This window comes from Canis lupus, chromosome 27, assembly GCF_003254725.2.
Source record: "Canis lupus dingo isolate Sandy chromosome 27, ASM325472v2, whole genome shotgun sequence".
In the NCBI taxonomy this organism is placed as follows: domain Eukaryota; kingdom Metazoa; phylum Chordata; class Mammalia; order Carnivora; family Canidae; genus Canis; species Canis lupus.
The window spans coordinates 27,855,557-27,872,835 of record NC_064269.1 but is presented as its reverse complement, the minus strand read 5'-3'; the positions used below and the strand labels follow the sequence as shown (position 1 = coordinate 27,872,835).

Genomic DNA, 17,279 nt, shown 5'->3' with positions numbered 1-17,279 from the left:
AACTATTTCCACTTACTAATGCAACTCTGATCGCCTAAGGATTGAAATTACTTAAAAACATTTTTTTGAAGTTACCTTTAATTCATGATATATAACAAGCTAAAAATGGTTAAAAAAAAGTGGAAGTATTTTTTTCTTCACTTATTACTTCTCTAATGTTCTTCCTTTATGCAGATCTGAGTTTCTGATCTATATCATTTCTTTTTATCTGAAGAACTTTTTTTCCTAATATGTTATTTATTTTTACGTTAAGCTCTGCACCCACTGTGCAGCTCAAACTCACAACCCCAAGATCAAGAGTCACACACTCAATCACCTGAGCCAGCCAGGTGCCCCTTGAATAATTTTTAATATTTCTTGCAAAGCACATTACTGCCCACAAATTCCCTCAAGTTTTGTTTGCCTGAGAAGGCATTTCAGGGATCCCTGGGTGGCGCAGCAGTTTGGCGCCTGCCTTTGGCCCAGGGCGCGATCCTGGAGACCCGGGATCGAATCCCACGTCAGGCTCCTGGTGCATGGAGCCTGCTTCTCCCTCTGCCTATGTCTCTGCCTCTCTCTCTCTCTCTCTCTCTGTATGACTATCATAAATAAATTAAAAAAAAAAAAGAAGGCATTTCAACTTTATTTTTTTAAAGGATTTTATTTATTCATGAGAGACACAGAGAGAGAGGCAGAGAGATAGGCAGAGGGCGAAGCAGGCTTCCTGTGTGGAACCTGATGTAGGACTTGATCCCAGGACCCCGGGATCATGACCTGAGCCAAAGGCAAGATGCTCAACCACTGAGCCACTCAGGGGCCCCTGTTTTTTTTTTTTTTTTTTTAAATTGAAGTGTAGTTGACATATAATATTATATTAGTATCAGGTATATGACACAGTGCTTCAACATATATGTATACATTATGAAGTGATCACCATGGTAAATCTAGCCACTGTATGTCACCACACAAAATTGTTACCATATTGTTAAATTGCATTCTCTTTGCTGGACAGTTGCACCCCTGTCACTTACTTACTTTATAACTAGAAGTTTGTACTTCTTAATCTATTTTGCCCTCTATTTTGCCCATCCCACCCCACCTTCCCTTCTGGCAACCAGATTGTTCTCTGTATCTAGGAGTCTGTTTCTATTTTGTTCATTTATTTTGTTTTTTAGATTTCACATCTCAAGTGAAATCATCTGGTATTTGTCTCCTTCACTTTGAAGGATAGTTTGAGATTATATAGAATTCTAGCTTTTTTTTTTCCTCCCAATACTTTTAATATTATTTTTTTCTCTCAACACTTTAAATATTTCATTCTACTTTCCTTAATTGTGTGGCTTCTGAGGAAATGTCTAATGTTACTCTTATCCTGCTCCTCTATAGTGAAGGTATTCTTTTGTACGGGGCTTCTCTCCAGAACATTCCTTTATCTTTGATTTTCCACAGTTTGAATATGATATGCCTGGTTATAAATTTTTTGGGCATTTATCCTACTTGTCCTTTGAGTTGCCTGTATCTGTGCTTTGCTGTCTGACATTAATGTTAGGAAATTCTCAGTCTCCATTGCCTCACATATTTCTTCTGTTTTTTTCTCTCTCTTCTTATATTCCCATTACATGTATACTATGCCTTTGTAGTTGTCTCACAGTCCTTGGAAATTCTATTCCCTTTTTCTTTTCTTTTTTCCTTTACATTTCACTTTTGGAAATTTCTATTGACATATCCCCAAGCTCACAGATGCTTTCCTCAACTGTGTCCAGTCTGCTAATGAGCCCATCAAAGTCTCTCAGCATTTCTTTTATAGTGTTTTTGATTTCTAGCATTTCTTCTTGATTCTGTTAATTTCCATCTCCTCCTACTTTACCCATGTCTTCTTGAATGTTGTCTACTTTTTTCATTAGCATATTAATATGTATTACTTTTTTAGATTTCCCAATCAAATAATTCCAACATGCTTTCTGTATCTGATGAGTCTGGTTCTGATGCTTGTTCTGTCTCTTTAAGATGTGCTTTTTGCCTTTTAGTGTCCATGTAATTGTTGAAAGCTGGACATGATGTGCCTGGTACAAAGAACTGTGGTGAATAGGCATCAGCAACATGGTAGTGAGGTATGCAGGGAAGGGGGAAGTGTGTTATAGACCAATCGCTTAGGTGACATGTGCCCTAGGCTATGACCTTCACAAGTACTTCGTGTTTCTCCTTCCTCAGGTGGGGCAGGAAGGCTGGAGGAGGCTGGAGTTGGGTATTGACCTTATCCCACCTGGAAGACGTCTCCCAGATCAGTTAGGTTCTTGTAAAACTTTGTACGTTTCGGCTCTGGTAAAATAATTTCCCTTGAGGACAGGTCTTGTTAAGAATTGAACACTGCTGGGGTGCCTGAGTGGTTCAGTCGGTAAAGTGTCTGCCTTTGGCTCAGGTTACGATCTTAGGGCCTAGGATTGTGCTCTATTTTGGGCTCCCTGCTCCACAGGGGGTCTGCTTCTCCCTCTATCCCTCCTCACTGCTCTGCTGTCTCTCTTTCTCAAATAAAAAAATTTTTTTTCTTTTTTTTTTTTTAATATTTTTCTTTTAAAAGAAGAATTGAGGACAGCCCAGGTGGTTCAGTGGTTTAGCGCTGCCTTCAGCCCACAGCCTGATCCTGGAGATGGATCAAGTCCCGCATCGGGCTCCCTGCATGGAACCTGCTTCTTCCTCTGCCTCTGTCTCTGCCTCTCTCTCTCTGTGTCTCTCATGAATAAATAAATAAAAATCTTTAAAAAAAATAAATAAAAGAAGAATTGAAAAATGCTTTGGGTATATTTCAAAATGTCTACTTTCCCCCTCCTCCTGCCAACAGCAGGAGAGGACTTTTCTCTGTTTTCACTCTGAGAATCTGTTAGAACTCCTGGAGGTAAAACTTAGAAAACTGTGGGAGGGGCTTCCCTAAGACTGGGTCCCCTTGGAGTTTTTATCTCTCAGACTTGTCCACGCTGAGCCTTAGCAATTTGCCAATTACGGTTTAGATTTTTCTACCCCAGTACTGGTTCCCTTGGAGGTTTCTGTTCCACTTAAGTTGTGATTCTCTCTGTCTACAGGTCTTTCTCTACATTTTTGGGAGCAGTGGCTTCTGTGATCTCACTTCTCTGATGGATCTAAGAAGAGTTGTTGATTTACAATTCAGCTTTTTTACTTGTTAGGACAGAGTGATGACTTCCAAACTCCTTACATGCCAGAATAGAAACCGGAAGTTCAAACAGTTAGAAATAAATAGTAATCTGCTATCGATTTATCCATTGCTTTGGCATCATTACCGTACAAGAGAGTTAAGTATATAGAAGGGTCAGGGATATATTTTCAGTTTGTGTGTTATGTAATTTATATCGTTTTACATTAAGCATTCTTGGGCAAAATTAAAGTACAGTAGTCTCATTTTTATGATTTTATGATTTTTTTTAATGAGTTTTCTTTTTCTTCTACAATCTAGTCAAAGTAGAGGAACTCAAAGAAAAGAGAATCAAATGAGCAAAAAGGAAGGATCAAATGAGGATCAAGAAAATCCAGTTGTTCAGTACTTACTGAATTCCTACTATGTGCAGTGTTCTGGGGATACCGGAATGAATAGAACAGAAAATCTGCCCTCGTGGAACTTAATATTGTATGGGGAAGTAAGGTATAAGACAATAACATATATGAGGCCAATGATGAGGGCTATGAAGAGAAGTAAAGCTGAAGGAGGAGCTAGAAAGGTAGGGTGCTGTTTTCATTAGCACTGTCAGGGGAGTTCTCTTTACAGCAGTGATGTTTGAGCAGAGAGGCCTAACATGGCACATGTGGGAGAAGCATGTTCTGGGCAGAGGCTGTATGTACCTAGGGCTGTAGTGAGAGTGGGCTTGGCCAGCTGTGTGGGGAGAGCCGGCCAGTGTGGCAGGAACATAACGAATGAGGGGAGACCAGAGGCACATCAGACTTTTTTCTTAAAGATATTTGGGTGCTTTCAGGTCTCTGTCATAGCTGCTAATATTTGACCTTGTAGCAGAAAAGCAGCCAAAGGTGTTACATACACAAATGGGCCTGGGTGTATTCCAGAAAAGCCTTTTTTTAACAAAAACATGCCATCGGCCAGATTTTTCACATTGGCCCTAGTTTGCTAACTGTTAATTTAGGGCTTCATAAGCCATTAGAGAGTGCTGTGAGTTTTATTCTCAATATGACCAGAGTCACTGGAGGGTGTTGAGCAGGCGAATAAAGTGATAGGACTTAACCTTAAAAGGATTACTGGTTGCTTCATGGGAAACAAAGTGTGTGTGTGTGTGTGTGTTTAAAGATTTTTATTTATTTATTTATGAGAAACACAGAGAGAGGTAGAGAGGCAGAGACATAGGCAGAGGGAGAAGCAGGCTCCATGCAGGGAGCCCGATGTGGGACTCGATCCCAGAACTCCAGGATCACGTCCTGGGTTGAAGGTAGGTGCTAAACCGCTGAGCCACCCAGGTGTCCTCAAAGTGTATTATTCACACAAGAGTGGAAGCAGGGAGAGCTACTGGGGGTTTTGTATGAGTTGAGGAAAGAAATGATGGCTTCAACAGAGGTTGACAAGAATGGGCATGAGATGAAGAGAGAGAGAGAGAGAGAGAAAGAGAGAGAGAGAGAGAGTGTGTGTGTGTGTGTGTGTGTGTGTAGGGGTGACTCTAAGGCTATTTGAGCAACTGAGTAAACGGTTGGGGAAGACTTAACAAGAATGAGTTTCGGTGGAGAAATTGAGTTTGGTTAACTTTGTTAGACATCCAAGTGCCAGTAGTGAGTAGACAGTTGGATGTTTTCCATTCTTCTCTCTTTCAGGAAGAGAAGTCAAGGTCTGAAAATTATCTGGAAGAGTGAATGAAATAAGGAATGTAATAGAAATGCTAGATAGCACTGAAATAACATGGGGTTTGTCATCCTAACTTTGAAGTGAGAGCAGATCCCATTATTGTGTACATTTTCCAGCCATGGAGAGCTATGTGGGTACAGGTATGGAATTAGTGGAGGGTTGGTTTTAACTTGAACTTGGATTTTATTAGGCAGGTAGGATGGAGGAAGAGATTCCTAGGAAAATATGTAGTCTATGGAATCCAATTTGAGTAGGGAGTGAAAAGTCCAGAGATCATAGGTTTTGGTGAGGTTGAAGAACTATTGGACTCATTGCCTCTAGTGGAAATGAACTGGAAAGGCAGGAGTTTCGTCAGAGGGATGCTTGAAATTAAGACCTTGCTCCCGATCCATCAATTGCTACATTAAATATCCAACCAATCACTCTGAGAGTGGGTGATTGAGGTGAGAGTGAAGATGTGATCCCTGGATGTGAGAAAGTTGGGTAACTGAGAGGCTAGAGTGTGCCACTAATCACTAATCCCTTACCTGCACTTTGGAATCAGAATGATCATGAAGAGTAGCAGTGCAGACCAAGACTACGTTTTGAGGCAAGTGCAGACCCTTCAGTGAATGTGAATGATGGGGAGTGAGCCAGAAGATAGTTGTAACTGCTAATTCCTGTCAGCTTTGTGACTTAGCGCCATCAGTTTACCCCTCTGGTGTCTGTCTCCTTCTGTTTGTACTGATGGGTCAGTGACTAGCACAATAGTACATAAGGGGCTAGGAAGGGAAAGAATGGAAGTTTCCTTCTGGTGCAGTGATTGTCTTTGAGCATTACTCACTTTATGCCTGAGGTTCTTTTTCTTTTTTTAAATAAGATTTTATTTATTTATTCATGAGAGACACAGAGAGAGAGGCAGAGACAGGCAGAGGGAGAAGCAGACTCTAAGCAGGGAGCCCAATGCAGGACTTGATCCTGGGACTTCCAGGATTACACTCTGGGCAGAAGGCAGATGCTCAACCACTGAGCCATCCAGGTGGCCCTCTTCATGTGGGAGTTTAATGAATACATTGATCCAGAACATTCTTCAGTGACACAGTCATAAAATTGTCAACAAAGTCAGAAGGCCAAAGTCATAAATATGCTAATATGCTAATGTTATTATTGCTGACTTGTGTTATATTTATCTGTCTTTTTCAGTTTCTAGCATAATATATATTTTAAAAGATGTTTAATAAATTGTTATTGAAGGAGTATAGAAGACTTCCTCAAATCAACTTTTTAAGAAGCAATTTTTTGCCCTTTATTTAAATTCATGATGAAAATTGAAAATAGTGGTTGTTATTCTGCATATTTTGCTTAAAGTATGAGGCATTATAATTTTTTAAAAGATTTATATATTTTAGAGAGAGAGAGAGAAAGCACATGCATGCATGTGGTGGGAGTCTTTCTTTCTGTTAATAAGAATTTTGTAATCTGGGGCACCTGAGTGGCTCATTGGTTAAGTGTCTGCCTTCAGCTCAAGGAGTGATCCCGGGGCCCTGGGGTCGAGTCCCACATCAGGCTCCCTGCATGGAGCCTGCTTCTCCCTCTGCCTGTGTGTCTGCCTCTCTCTCTCTGTGTCTATCATGAATAAATAAATAAAATCTTTAAGAAAAATAATTTTGTAATCTGTAATACTGAACAACTAATGTGTGTTATAACTAAAGTATATATATATATATATATATAATCTTTTTCTTTTCTTTTCTGAGAAAGAGAGAGAGTGTGAGCAGGACAGGAGGGGCAGAGGGAAAGAAAATCTTAAGCAGACTCCATGCTCAGCACTGAGCCTGAGGGAGGACTCCATCTCATAACCCTGTGATCATGGTCTGAGCTGAAATCAAGTCGGATGCTTAACTGAGCCACCCAGGTGCCCCAGCTGAAGTCTATTTAAAGTAAGATATTATCAGGCTTATTTAAAACTCAGCTGGGTCAGAAGGAGGCAGGAAAATGAATTCATTTCTGGTAAGGTTTGCAATTTGATCTTTCCTCTTTGAAGAATTTCATAGTCTGACATAGGTATTTCTTATTTTTTTTTCAGTAGTTCCTAAAAGGTAATGTGTAAAGGAGTATCCTCTATTTTTTTTAAGATTATTTATTTATTTATTCATGATAGACATAGGGGGAGAGAGAGGCAGAGACCCAGGCAGAGGGAGAAGCAGGCTCCATGCAGGGAGCCCAACGCGGGACTCGATCCTGGGACTCCAGGATCGCGCCCTGGGCCAAAGGCAGGCGCTAAACCGCTGAGCCACCCAGAGATCTCCCAGGAGTATCCTCTAAATCATGATGCTCACTTTTCATTAAAAATGTAGTGGTATCTATTTATTTCTATAAAAAATCAATTCAAGATTAGGTCAAGGCCTAGAGTATATACAGAGGTATATTGAGTTTATAGAATATTTAGAAGGGGCAGCAAGAAAAAAAATCCTTTATCTACAAGTACTCTTTTCTCCTGATAGTGTGTGGCCCATAGCAAATGCTCAGAAGTATTTGTTAAGCGAATGATGGTGCTGTGATAATGTTAGACTTTATCTCTAGAGTTCTTTTAAAATTTACAAATCTAAGAACCCGTTAAGGGCATTAGTGATCAAGAATGGAGACAATTCAACTGTGAGAAAGCACTGGAGTACAGCTGGCTTTGGAAGGCTATTATTTTTGACAAATCTTACTTGCCTCCTTGGCTTAAACAACTTCCATATACAGCCACAGTTTGTGCAAACTGCTTCAATTTTGTGTTTGTAGATTTCCTTTTTTTATCTAATGAGAAACACCTAAACTAATTTTTGCTAGGTGCCGTACAACTAGCTGAGAAATGTTCTGTTGGCCATGATTAAGGGGAGAAATTAGGATAGCTTGTGTTTTTCACCCAGGTAAGGCAGAGGAAAGTAAGAAGAAAACTTAGGATAAGATTTGGGAATTTGGTGGAGACCTCTTAAGTTATTTGCAGCCTCATATGTACAGAGTATTGAAGAGGAAGGTTTTGGTCCTTAATCAATGATCGTTTCAGGGACATGACCCAGCCAGGCTGATTGACCCAATAGGAGACAGTATATCATGTGTGAAGGATTTCCTTCTTGGTTTATAGGATTATCTAATTCATAAAGAGGAAATAAATATCAAATCTGAAATTAAGTTGTGTAGATTATACTTTGAGGGGAGAAAACAGGCCCACATTTCAGAAAAATGGTAACACTCCAAATAGTTAAATTTTTACTTAAAATAACAAGAAAAAATGGTGACTTCATTTTCAGTAGTGTTCATTTATATTTCTTTCTTTTTTTTTTTTTTTTATTTATTCATCATGAGAGAGAGAGAGAGGCAGAGACATAGGCAAAGGGAGAAGCAGGCTTCATGCAGGGAGCCCGACGTGGGACTCGATCCCCAGTCTCCAGGATCATACCCTGGGCTGAAGGTGGCGCCAAACCACTGAGCCACTGGGGCTGCCCTATATTTCTTTTTATTTGAGCCCCTTGGTAAAAGAACAAAAAACTAGAATAATTCCTAGCCAATCAAGTACATTTTCCAAAGTATGAAGTAATTTTCTTGAAAATTTCTAAATATGGAAGTAATATATTCAATGTAGAGAATTTAGGAAATACAGACAAAAATAAGCAAAAATTTATAATATAATCATGTCTAAAAAATTAAATTTAAAAAAGAGGGAGGGACAGAGAGATAGGGAGAGAATCTTTTTAATTAATTAATTAATTAATTAATTTATTATTTATTTTTTTTAGGGAGAGAATCTTAAGCAAGCTCCATGCTCCGCATAGAGTGCAACATGGGGCTCTATCTAAGGACCCTGAGATCATGACCTGAGCTGAAATCAAGAGTCAGATGCTTAACCGACTGAGCCACCCAGGCACCCCCTAATCATGTTTTGTTAATATGTTAGATATCAATTTATGAGGATGTTTAGATGTATCTACACAGATTTTATTTTTCCACATTAGGTTAATAAAGGATCGTGGATATGTTGAGCACCTTCACATCAATGAGCTCTTAGTATTGATGTGATACTCCATTGTTAGTGTGTGCAGGTCCCTGTTGTTATTTTAGTTTCAGTGTCTCACCAGTATAAATACTACTTCCATGAAACATCTTTGAACTGAAAACTTTGAGTATGTATTTGGTTACTTCCCTAAATTAAATTCTTATAATGGGAATTATTTTCTCAAAGAGTAGATAACATATTTTAGTTTTAGTGTTTTTTGTTATTTGCATTCTAGAAATGGTATGTAGCATTGTTTTTTAAATACCCTTCCCATCCTGAATATTGTCATTAAAATAAAAAAAATAAGTATAAAGGGCAGCTCATTGCTTTAATTTATATTTATTTTACTTCAATAAAGCTTGGGTATAGGGATCCCTGGGTGGCGCAGCGGTTTGGCGCCTGCCTTTGGCCCAGGGCGCGATCCTGGAGACCCGGGATCGAATCCCACGTCGGGCTCCCGGTGCATGGAGCCTGCTTCTCCCTCTGCCTGTGTCTCTGCCTCTCTCTCTCTCTGTGACTATCATAAATAAAAAAAAAAAATAAAATAAAGCTTGGGTATATTATTGTGCTTATTGACCAGTTGTAATTCTTATTTTATTATTCATCTATGTAAGAATATTCATCCTTTTCTCTTGTATGCTGCAGGAAATGTTTATCTAACTTCTGTTATTTTTATGCAGATTTTAAATCATATCTCAATCTTTTTCATCATGGGTCTTTTCTTGTTAATATGTAGAAAGTGCTTTCCCATCCGATATCAGTAAGTTTACTACAGGTTATTTCTTGGTTTCATTTTGAAAAAAAATTATGTAAGATTTCAAGCATATTTAAGAGTACGGAGAGAAGCATAGTGAATCTGTGGTACCCATCACTCAGCTTTAGTATATATCAATATGTGGCCAATCTTATTCTATGAATGTCTGCTTCCAGACCCTCTTGGGACATTTTTTTTTGTTGTTGTTTTGTTTTTTGTTTTTTTTCTTGGGACATTTTGAAGCAAATTTCAGAATCTGAATATCATTTAATCTGTTGATATTTAGGGATGTATCTCTAAAAGATAAGGGTTTCTTTTTTTTTTTTTAAGATTTTATTTATTCAGGAGAGACCCAGAGAGAGAGAGAGAGAGAGAGAGAGAGAGGCAGAGACACAGGCAGAGGGAGAAGCAGGCTTCACACAGGGAGCCCAATGTGGGACTCCATCCCCGGTCTCCAGGATCAGGCCCTGGGCTGAAGGTGGTGCTAAACCGCTGAGCCACCTGGGCTGCCCATAAGGGTTTCATTTTTTTAACACATAACCACAAGACCATTATCACAAGTAAAGAATTTAGGTAAAGAATCCTAATATCCATCATTCAGTGTCATTTTCCTAATTATAATTATTTTCAAAAGTTTGAAATTAGGAATCTAGTAAGATCCATACATTGCTTTTGTTTGTTACAAATTAAAGTTTCTTTTAATCTGTAGATTTGCCCTCCATATCTTCTGTTTCCTTCCTCCCCTTATTTTTTGTTGAAGAAATGGCTTTAAAATTTTTGACTCTGGAGGCACCTGGTAGCTCAGTCAGGTAAGCGTCTGATTCTTGGTTTTGGCATTGAGCCTCGAGATGGGTTCTGTGCTCAGTGTGGACTCTGCTTCAGATTCTGTCTCCCTCTTCCTCCCCATCTGCTTTTCCTCCTGCTGGTGTGCTCTAAAATACACAAATAAATAAATAAATAAAGTCTAAAAAATTTTTTTTCACTCTGTAATGCAATTGATATTTTTAAAATATATATTTTGAAGCTGGGGTCCATCTCTTGTCCCCTGCTTTTGACAGTTAACCAGTACTATTTAAATTATAAACTTAAATTCTTCATTGAAGTGCCACTTTTATCATATAGAAAGTATTATATAAGAAAAGTGACATTTCAAATTAATAGAGAAATACAGTATTTTTACTATGAAAAAAATCCATTGTTTTTTTTAATTAAAGATTTTATTTATTTATTCATGAGAGACACAGAGAGAGAGGCAGAGACATAGGCAGAGGGAGAAGTGGGCTCCCCGTGGGGAGCCTGATGCGAGACTCGATCTCAGGACCCCTGGATCACACCCTGAACTGAAGGATCACCCACTGAGCCATACAAGCATCCCCCATTAGTATTTTAATTGGAACTGAAATAAATATATTAATTTGTGCAGGATTCACATCTTGACAATAGTGAATTTTCCTACCCAGGGACATGTTGTATCTTTTTCATTTATTTAAATGTTCTTTTGTTTCTCACAATGAAGTTTTGTTTTTTTCTTCACTTTTTTTTTTTTTCATTTTGTCCCACTTGCTTCTCTGTTCTTCCCTGGTTTCATATACATAAATTTTGCTGAGCTATTTGAGTGCTATTTGTAGGCATCACCCCTAAATATTTCAGACTGTATCTCCTAAGAAGATAAATTAATTACATTCAAGAAATTTAATATTAGTGCAACAATATTATCTAATCCTGTTCAATATCCCCCAGTTGTCCTAGGGACATTTATAGCTATTATAAAAGAAGGACCCAACCAAGAAGCAAGCAGTACATTTACTTGTTATGGCTCTTTATTTTTGTTTATTTATTTTTAAAGATTTATTTATTTATTTATTTATTTATTTATTTGATAATTGAGAGAGAACACACATGCAAACAGAAGGAGTGGCAGAGGGAGCGGGAAAGACAGAAACCCAAGTAGACTCTGCCCCAAGTATGGAGTGGAGCCTGACACAGGGCTTGATCCCACAACCTTGAGAACATAACCCGAGCTGAAATCAAGAGTTTGGTGCCTGACTGAGCCACCCAGGCACCCCTTGTTATGTCTCTTTAAATCCCCTTTAGGCTAGACAGTATAGTTTGGTAGCTTTATTATTATTATTATTATTACTACTACTTTTTGTCTTTCATGACACTGACAGGTTTTGAAGTGTCCAGGCCAGTTATTTTATAGAATATCCCTCAATTTAGATTTGTCCAACAGCTTTCTTTAGATTCAGCAGGAGCATTTACCCACAGCAATATGTACAGTAATACATAGGTGATGTTTTGGCCATTTCAGTGTGATATACAAGGAAGTACATGATAGCAGTTTGTCCAGTTATTATTGATGTTAATCATTCAGCAAGCTATTGTCTGCTGTGTTTCTTTAAATTCTGTTTTCTATCTGTTTTTTATCCAAGTGTTTTTTTTTTTTAAGATTTTATTTATTTATTCATGAGAGACACAGAGAGAGAGAGGCAGAGACACAGGCAGAGGGAGAAGCAGGCTCCACGCAGGAAGCCCAACCTGGGACTTGATCCCGGGTCTCCAGGATCACAATCTGGGCTGAAGATGGCGCTAAACTGCTGGGCCACCAGGGTTGCCCAATCCAGTGGTTTTAATATCCATTCATAATTATAGCCTGAGTCACTTATGAATATGGTAGTTACAAAATGATAGTTCTCTATTTCTGTCATCTTTATATATTTATTTGTTGGCATTCTTCTGTCTCTTATCTTTCTTTTTTGACATGTCCCCATTTGGTGAGTACTTCCTTTCTGGCACAAGGAATTGTTCAAGACTCAACTTATACTTTCTTTGTTCACTTTGCACTTTCCCTGAGTATTTTTCCAAGGAGCTCTGCTTCCTTTTAAAGGAGAGAATACTTAGAAACCAAGATCTAGGCCTGGGTGCAGAATGTTCCCATCATCCCAAGAAGTTTTCTTTTTTTTTTTTTTTTTTAAGATTTTATTTATTTATTCATGAGAGGCAGAGAAAGAGAGACACACACACAGAGAGAGAGAGAGAGAGAGAGAGAGAGAGGCAGAGGGAGAAGCAGGCTTCACGCCTGGAGCCAATGTGGGACTTGATTCCGGGTCTCCAGGATCACGCCCTGGGCTGAAGGCAGGCGCTAAACCACTGAGCCACCCAGGCTGCCCCTTGTTTGCATTTTTAATTTAACCATTTTAACTGGTGTCTAGTGTGTAGTGTTGTATTATCTCTGCACTTTTATTTTGTACTTCCCTGATGACGAATGATATTGAGCATCTTTTCATATATGTAGTAGCCACTTGTATGCTTCTTTAAAGTTTGTGTTCAAAGTTTTTGCTTATTTTTAAATTAGCTTTTTTGTCTGTTTCTTAATTATTATCTTGTAAGAGTTTACTATATATCTTAGACACACTTTCTTTTTGGTCAGGTAGATGTATATATATGTAGCGCAATTTGCTTTTTAATTTTTTTTATAATATCTTTTGAAAAATGAGTTTTTAATTTTTTTGAAATCCAATGTATTTGCTCTTTTTTTTTTAATGGTTTGTGTTTTGTGTCCTAGTCAAAAATATTTTTGCCTACCTCAGGGTATTAAAGATTTTTTTCCTATGTTTTCTTCTAAAGTTTTATAGTTTTGGCTTTTACATTTACATTTTACATGCATGCCATTTCAAGTTAAGTTTTGTGTATAGCATGAAGTCTGAGTTCATTTTTTTCTATTTAATACCCAATTGTTCTAGTATCAATTGTTGAAGACACTATTTTCCTCCATTGGATTGCCTTGACCCCTTTGTCAAAGATCGATTGATCTTGTATGAGTGAATTTATTACTGTACTCTGTTCTATCATATTGATTTTATTGTTTATCCCTATTCCAATACCTTATTCTCTTGATCACAGTAACTTTAGAGTAAATTTTGAAATCAGGTGGTGGAAGTCTTTCAACTTTGTTCCTTTTTTTCAAGATTGTTTTTGGCTATTCTTATTTTTTTGTGTGTTTTGTTTTGTTTGTTTTGTATTTCCATATACATTTTAGAGAGAGAGAGTTAGTTTGCTTGAGAACAAACTTGTTAGTTTAAACAGACTTGTTATGATTTTGATTGGGGTAGTCTTGAATCTGTAGATCAATATTAACCAGTTAACAATATTGGCTTCTTACTGATACATACAACATCTTTCTCTCTCTCTCTTTTTAAAAAAAAATTTCTTTTGGTTGTATTTTATGGTTTTCTTTGGCTAAGTTATGTATATGTTTAAATTTATCCCTAAGGGTAGTAGAAAGGGGGGTGGGTGGGGAGGTTGGGGTGGCTGGCTGGCAGGCACTGGGGTGGGGGGCACTTGATGGAATGAGCACTGGGTGTTGTACTATATGTTGGCAAATCAAACTCCAATAAAAAATATACAAATATAAATAAAAGCTAAAAAAATTATCCCTAAGTATTTCATGTTTTTGATGCAGTTGTAAATGATTTTTTAAAGATTTTATTTATTTATTTGACAGAGAGAGAGAGAGAGAGCACAAGCAGGGGGAGCAGCAGGCAGACGGAGAGGGAGAAGCAGGCTCCCCACTGAGCAGGGAGCCCCCCCCCCCCCACCGCCATGCAGGGCTTCATTCCAGAACCCAGAGATCATGACCTGAGCCAAAGGCAGACACTCAACCACTGAGCCACCCAGGTGCCCCTGATCACTGTTGTTAATCTCTTACTTTGCCTAATTAGTAATTAAACTAGATCGTAGATACATATGTATAGGACAAAACATGGTATATATAGAGTTCGGTGCTATCCACAATTTCAGGCATTTCCTGGGGATCTTGGAATGTAGTCTCTGAAGGTATAATGTATATGTAACTTGTCTTTCAGGGGAATATTAGTAAAAGTTGGATAAGGTCAAAAGACAACAGCAGTTATTTTCCTCTTTGTTAGCCACAAGGAGATGTCATAGACATATGGGTGGCTCATCATTTCCAATTTTGTAGACATATGGCTATGCATCACTGTCTCTCCTGTCCTCCTGAGTGAGTGCATGGTGGATTATATTTCATCCCTTTGAATTACAGGTATATGAAATTTGAGTGGAAATAACATATACTTTCAAGTAAACATTTAAGGCGATGTTTCAAGGAAACATTTAAAAGCTGGAGCAAAATTTCCCTTTTTCTCTTCTTTCCACTGCTGTGGTGACTAGCAGGTTTTCACTCTGGGTCCCTGACTGAGGAAGCATGGATCAGAGGCCCCAGTGACAGGCAGTGGATATACAATTTGAATAAGAAAGAAATCTTAATCGTTTTAAGCTACCGACAGTAGGGGTTGTTCCTTGCTGCAAGGTAACCTACTTTTTCCTGACTAACACAGGAGAAATGTATTAATTTCATGGTAGATATTGGAGATTGGGGGCCTCAGAGAACCTGAACCAAGGGTCTCCGGGAACAGATAGATGTGGAGATCATGGGTTCAGTTTGGGGCCAGAACTAGCAATTAGCAACAATCTGCCTAAAAAGTGAAAAAGGTATTATAATATGGATTTATTGCAGTGGAAATGTTAATGAGTTTATTTTATTTTTAAGATTTTATTTATTTATTCATGAGACACACACAAGGAGAGAGAGAGAGACAGAGACAGAGACAGAGACACAGGCAGAGGGAGAAGCAGACTCCATGCAGGGAGCCTGACGTGGGACTCAAGCCCGGGTCTCCAGGATCACACCCTGGGCTGAAGGCGGCACTAAACCGCTGAGCCACCCTGGCTGCCCCTGTTAATGAGTTTAAAGTTTAGTTTCTTGTGATGGGAGGGAATCTATGGAAAGGACAAGGCTAAAGATTCAGAAATGAGGGAAAATAATTGCTAATATGTCCGTTAGAAGGCTGGAAAACATGGAATCACCAGCGCACAAGTGGTTTAGATAGGAGGGACATTACTTTTCTTGTAACAGGAAAAGGAAAGGAAAATTGGTAGGTGCAGATACAGGTAGGTTTATAGATCTGCTGGGAGAGCTTGAGGGATAATAATTATAGTTGTTAACATTTAATGCTTTCCACCCTAGTTGCTGATCCAAGCGCTTCACAAATTATAACTTGTTCAATCTTCCTCCTATGTGATAGATATTCTTATTCTCATTTTACAGTTGAGGAAACTAAAGAAGTTCTTGACCTATGAATTCACTGTATCTTAGAAGTTGAAGGTGAAGTCATCTGCTGAGGTTGAAGGTAGAAGTGAAACTGGAACAGCTCTTTCCAAATCCATCCATCCTCACCCCTAAAACTACTTCATATTTTAAAAAATTACATAGTTGACTAGGATAATGGAAATTTTTTGAAACTTATGTGCATTCTAAATGAAAATACCTTTAAATAGCTTTGTCACTTGAATAGACACATAACCTACAATCTTTTTTTTTTTCAGCGTATTTTGGTTAATTCAATATTCTTTTTCTTTTTCTTTTTTTTTTATTGGTGCTCAAATTACCAACATACAGAATAACCCCCAGTGCCCATCACCCAATCACTCCCACCCCCCGCCCTCCTCCCCTTCTACCACCCCTAGTTCGTTTCCCAGAGTTAGCAGTCTTTACGTTCTGTCTCCCTTTCTGATATTTCCCACACATTTCTTCTCCCTTCCCTTATATTCCCTTTCACTATTATTTATATTCCCCACATGAATGAGAACATATAATGTTTGTCCTTCTCCGACTGACTTACTTCACTCAGCATAATACCCTCCAGTTCCATCCACGTTGAAGCAAATGGTGGGTATTTGTCGTTTCTAATGGCTGAGGAATATTCCATTGTATACATAAACCACATCTTCTTTATCCATTCATCTTTCGATGGACACCGAGGCTCCTTCCACAGTTTGGCTATTGTAGCCATTGCTGCTAGAAACATCTGGGTGCAGGTGTCCCGGCGTTTCATTGCATCTGTGTCTTTGGGGTAAATCCCCAACAGTGCAACTGCTGGGTCTTAGGGCAGGTCTATTTTTAACTCTTTGAGGAACCTCCACACAGTTTTCCAGAGTGGCTGCACCAGTTCACATTCCCACCAACAGTGTAAGAGGGTTCCCTTTTCTCCGCATCCTCTCCAACATTTGTTGTTTCCTGCCTTGTTAATTTGCCCCATTGTCACTGGTGTGAGGTGGTATCTCATTGTGGTTTTGATTTGTATTTCCCTGATGGCAAGTGATGCAGAGCATTTTCTCATGTGCATGTTGGCCATGTCTATGTCTTCCTCTGTGAGATTTCTGTTCATGTCTTTTGCCCATTTCATGATTGGATTGTTTGTTTCTTTGGTGTTGAGTTTAATAAGTTCTTTATAGATCTTGGAAACTAGCCCTTTATCTGATACGTCATTTGCAAATCTCTTCTCCCGTTCTGTAGGTTGTCTTTGAGTTTTGTTGACTGTATCCTTTGCTGTGCAAAAGCTTCTTATCTTGATGAAGTCCCAATAGTTCATTTTTGCTTTTGTTTCTTTTGCCTTCGTGGATGTATCTTGCAAGAAGTTACTGTGGCCAAGTTCAAAAAGGGTGTTGCCTGTGTTCTCCTCTAGGATTTTGATGGAATCTTGTCTCACGTTTAGATCTTTCATCCATTTTGAGTTTATCTTTGTGTATGGTGCAAGAGAGTGGTCTAGTTTCATTCTTCTGCATGTGGATGTCCAATTTTCCCAGCACCATCTATC

At 38.6% G+C, this 17,279-nt stretch overlaps 1 protein-coding gene across 6 annotated transcripts in view; it reads left to right on the top strand.

Annotated features, from left to right (window-relative positions):
* Window positions 1–17,279, top strand: part of AEBP2 (AE binding protein 2) — a 206,190-nt gene that overhangs the window by 79,850 nt on the left and 109,061 nt on the right. The window contains exons 9-11 of one of the 6 annotated variants that reach the window (XR_004809846.2): window positions 2,007–2,090; window positions 2,191–2,264; window positions 3,057–3,250. The exons of 2 other annotated variants lie outside the window; for them this stretch is intronic. Coding sequence is in view for 3 of the 4 variants with exons in the window: in XM_049102611.1 (XP_048958568.1) it covers window positions 8,593–8,674 (82 nt within the window). In the remaining variant the exon portion in view is untranslated. Of the gene's footprint in view, window positions 1–2,006; window positions 2,091–2,190; window positions 2,265–3,056; window positions 3,251–8,592; window positions 9,006–15,730; window positions 15,854–17,279 lie in introns of those variants that run through there. 3 more of the 6 variants (XM_035707357.2, XM_049102611.1, XM_035707356.2) reach the window with 3 other exon arrangements.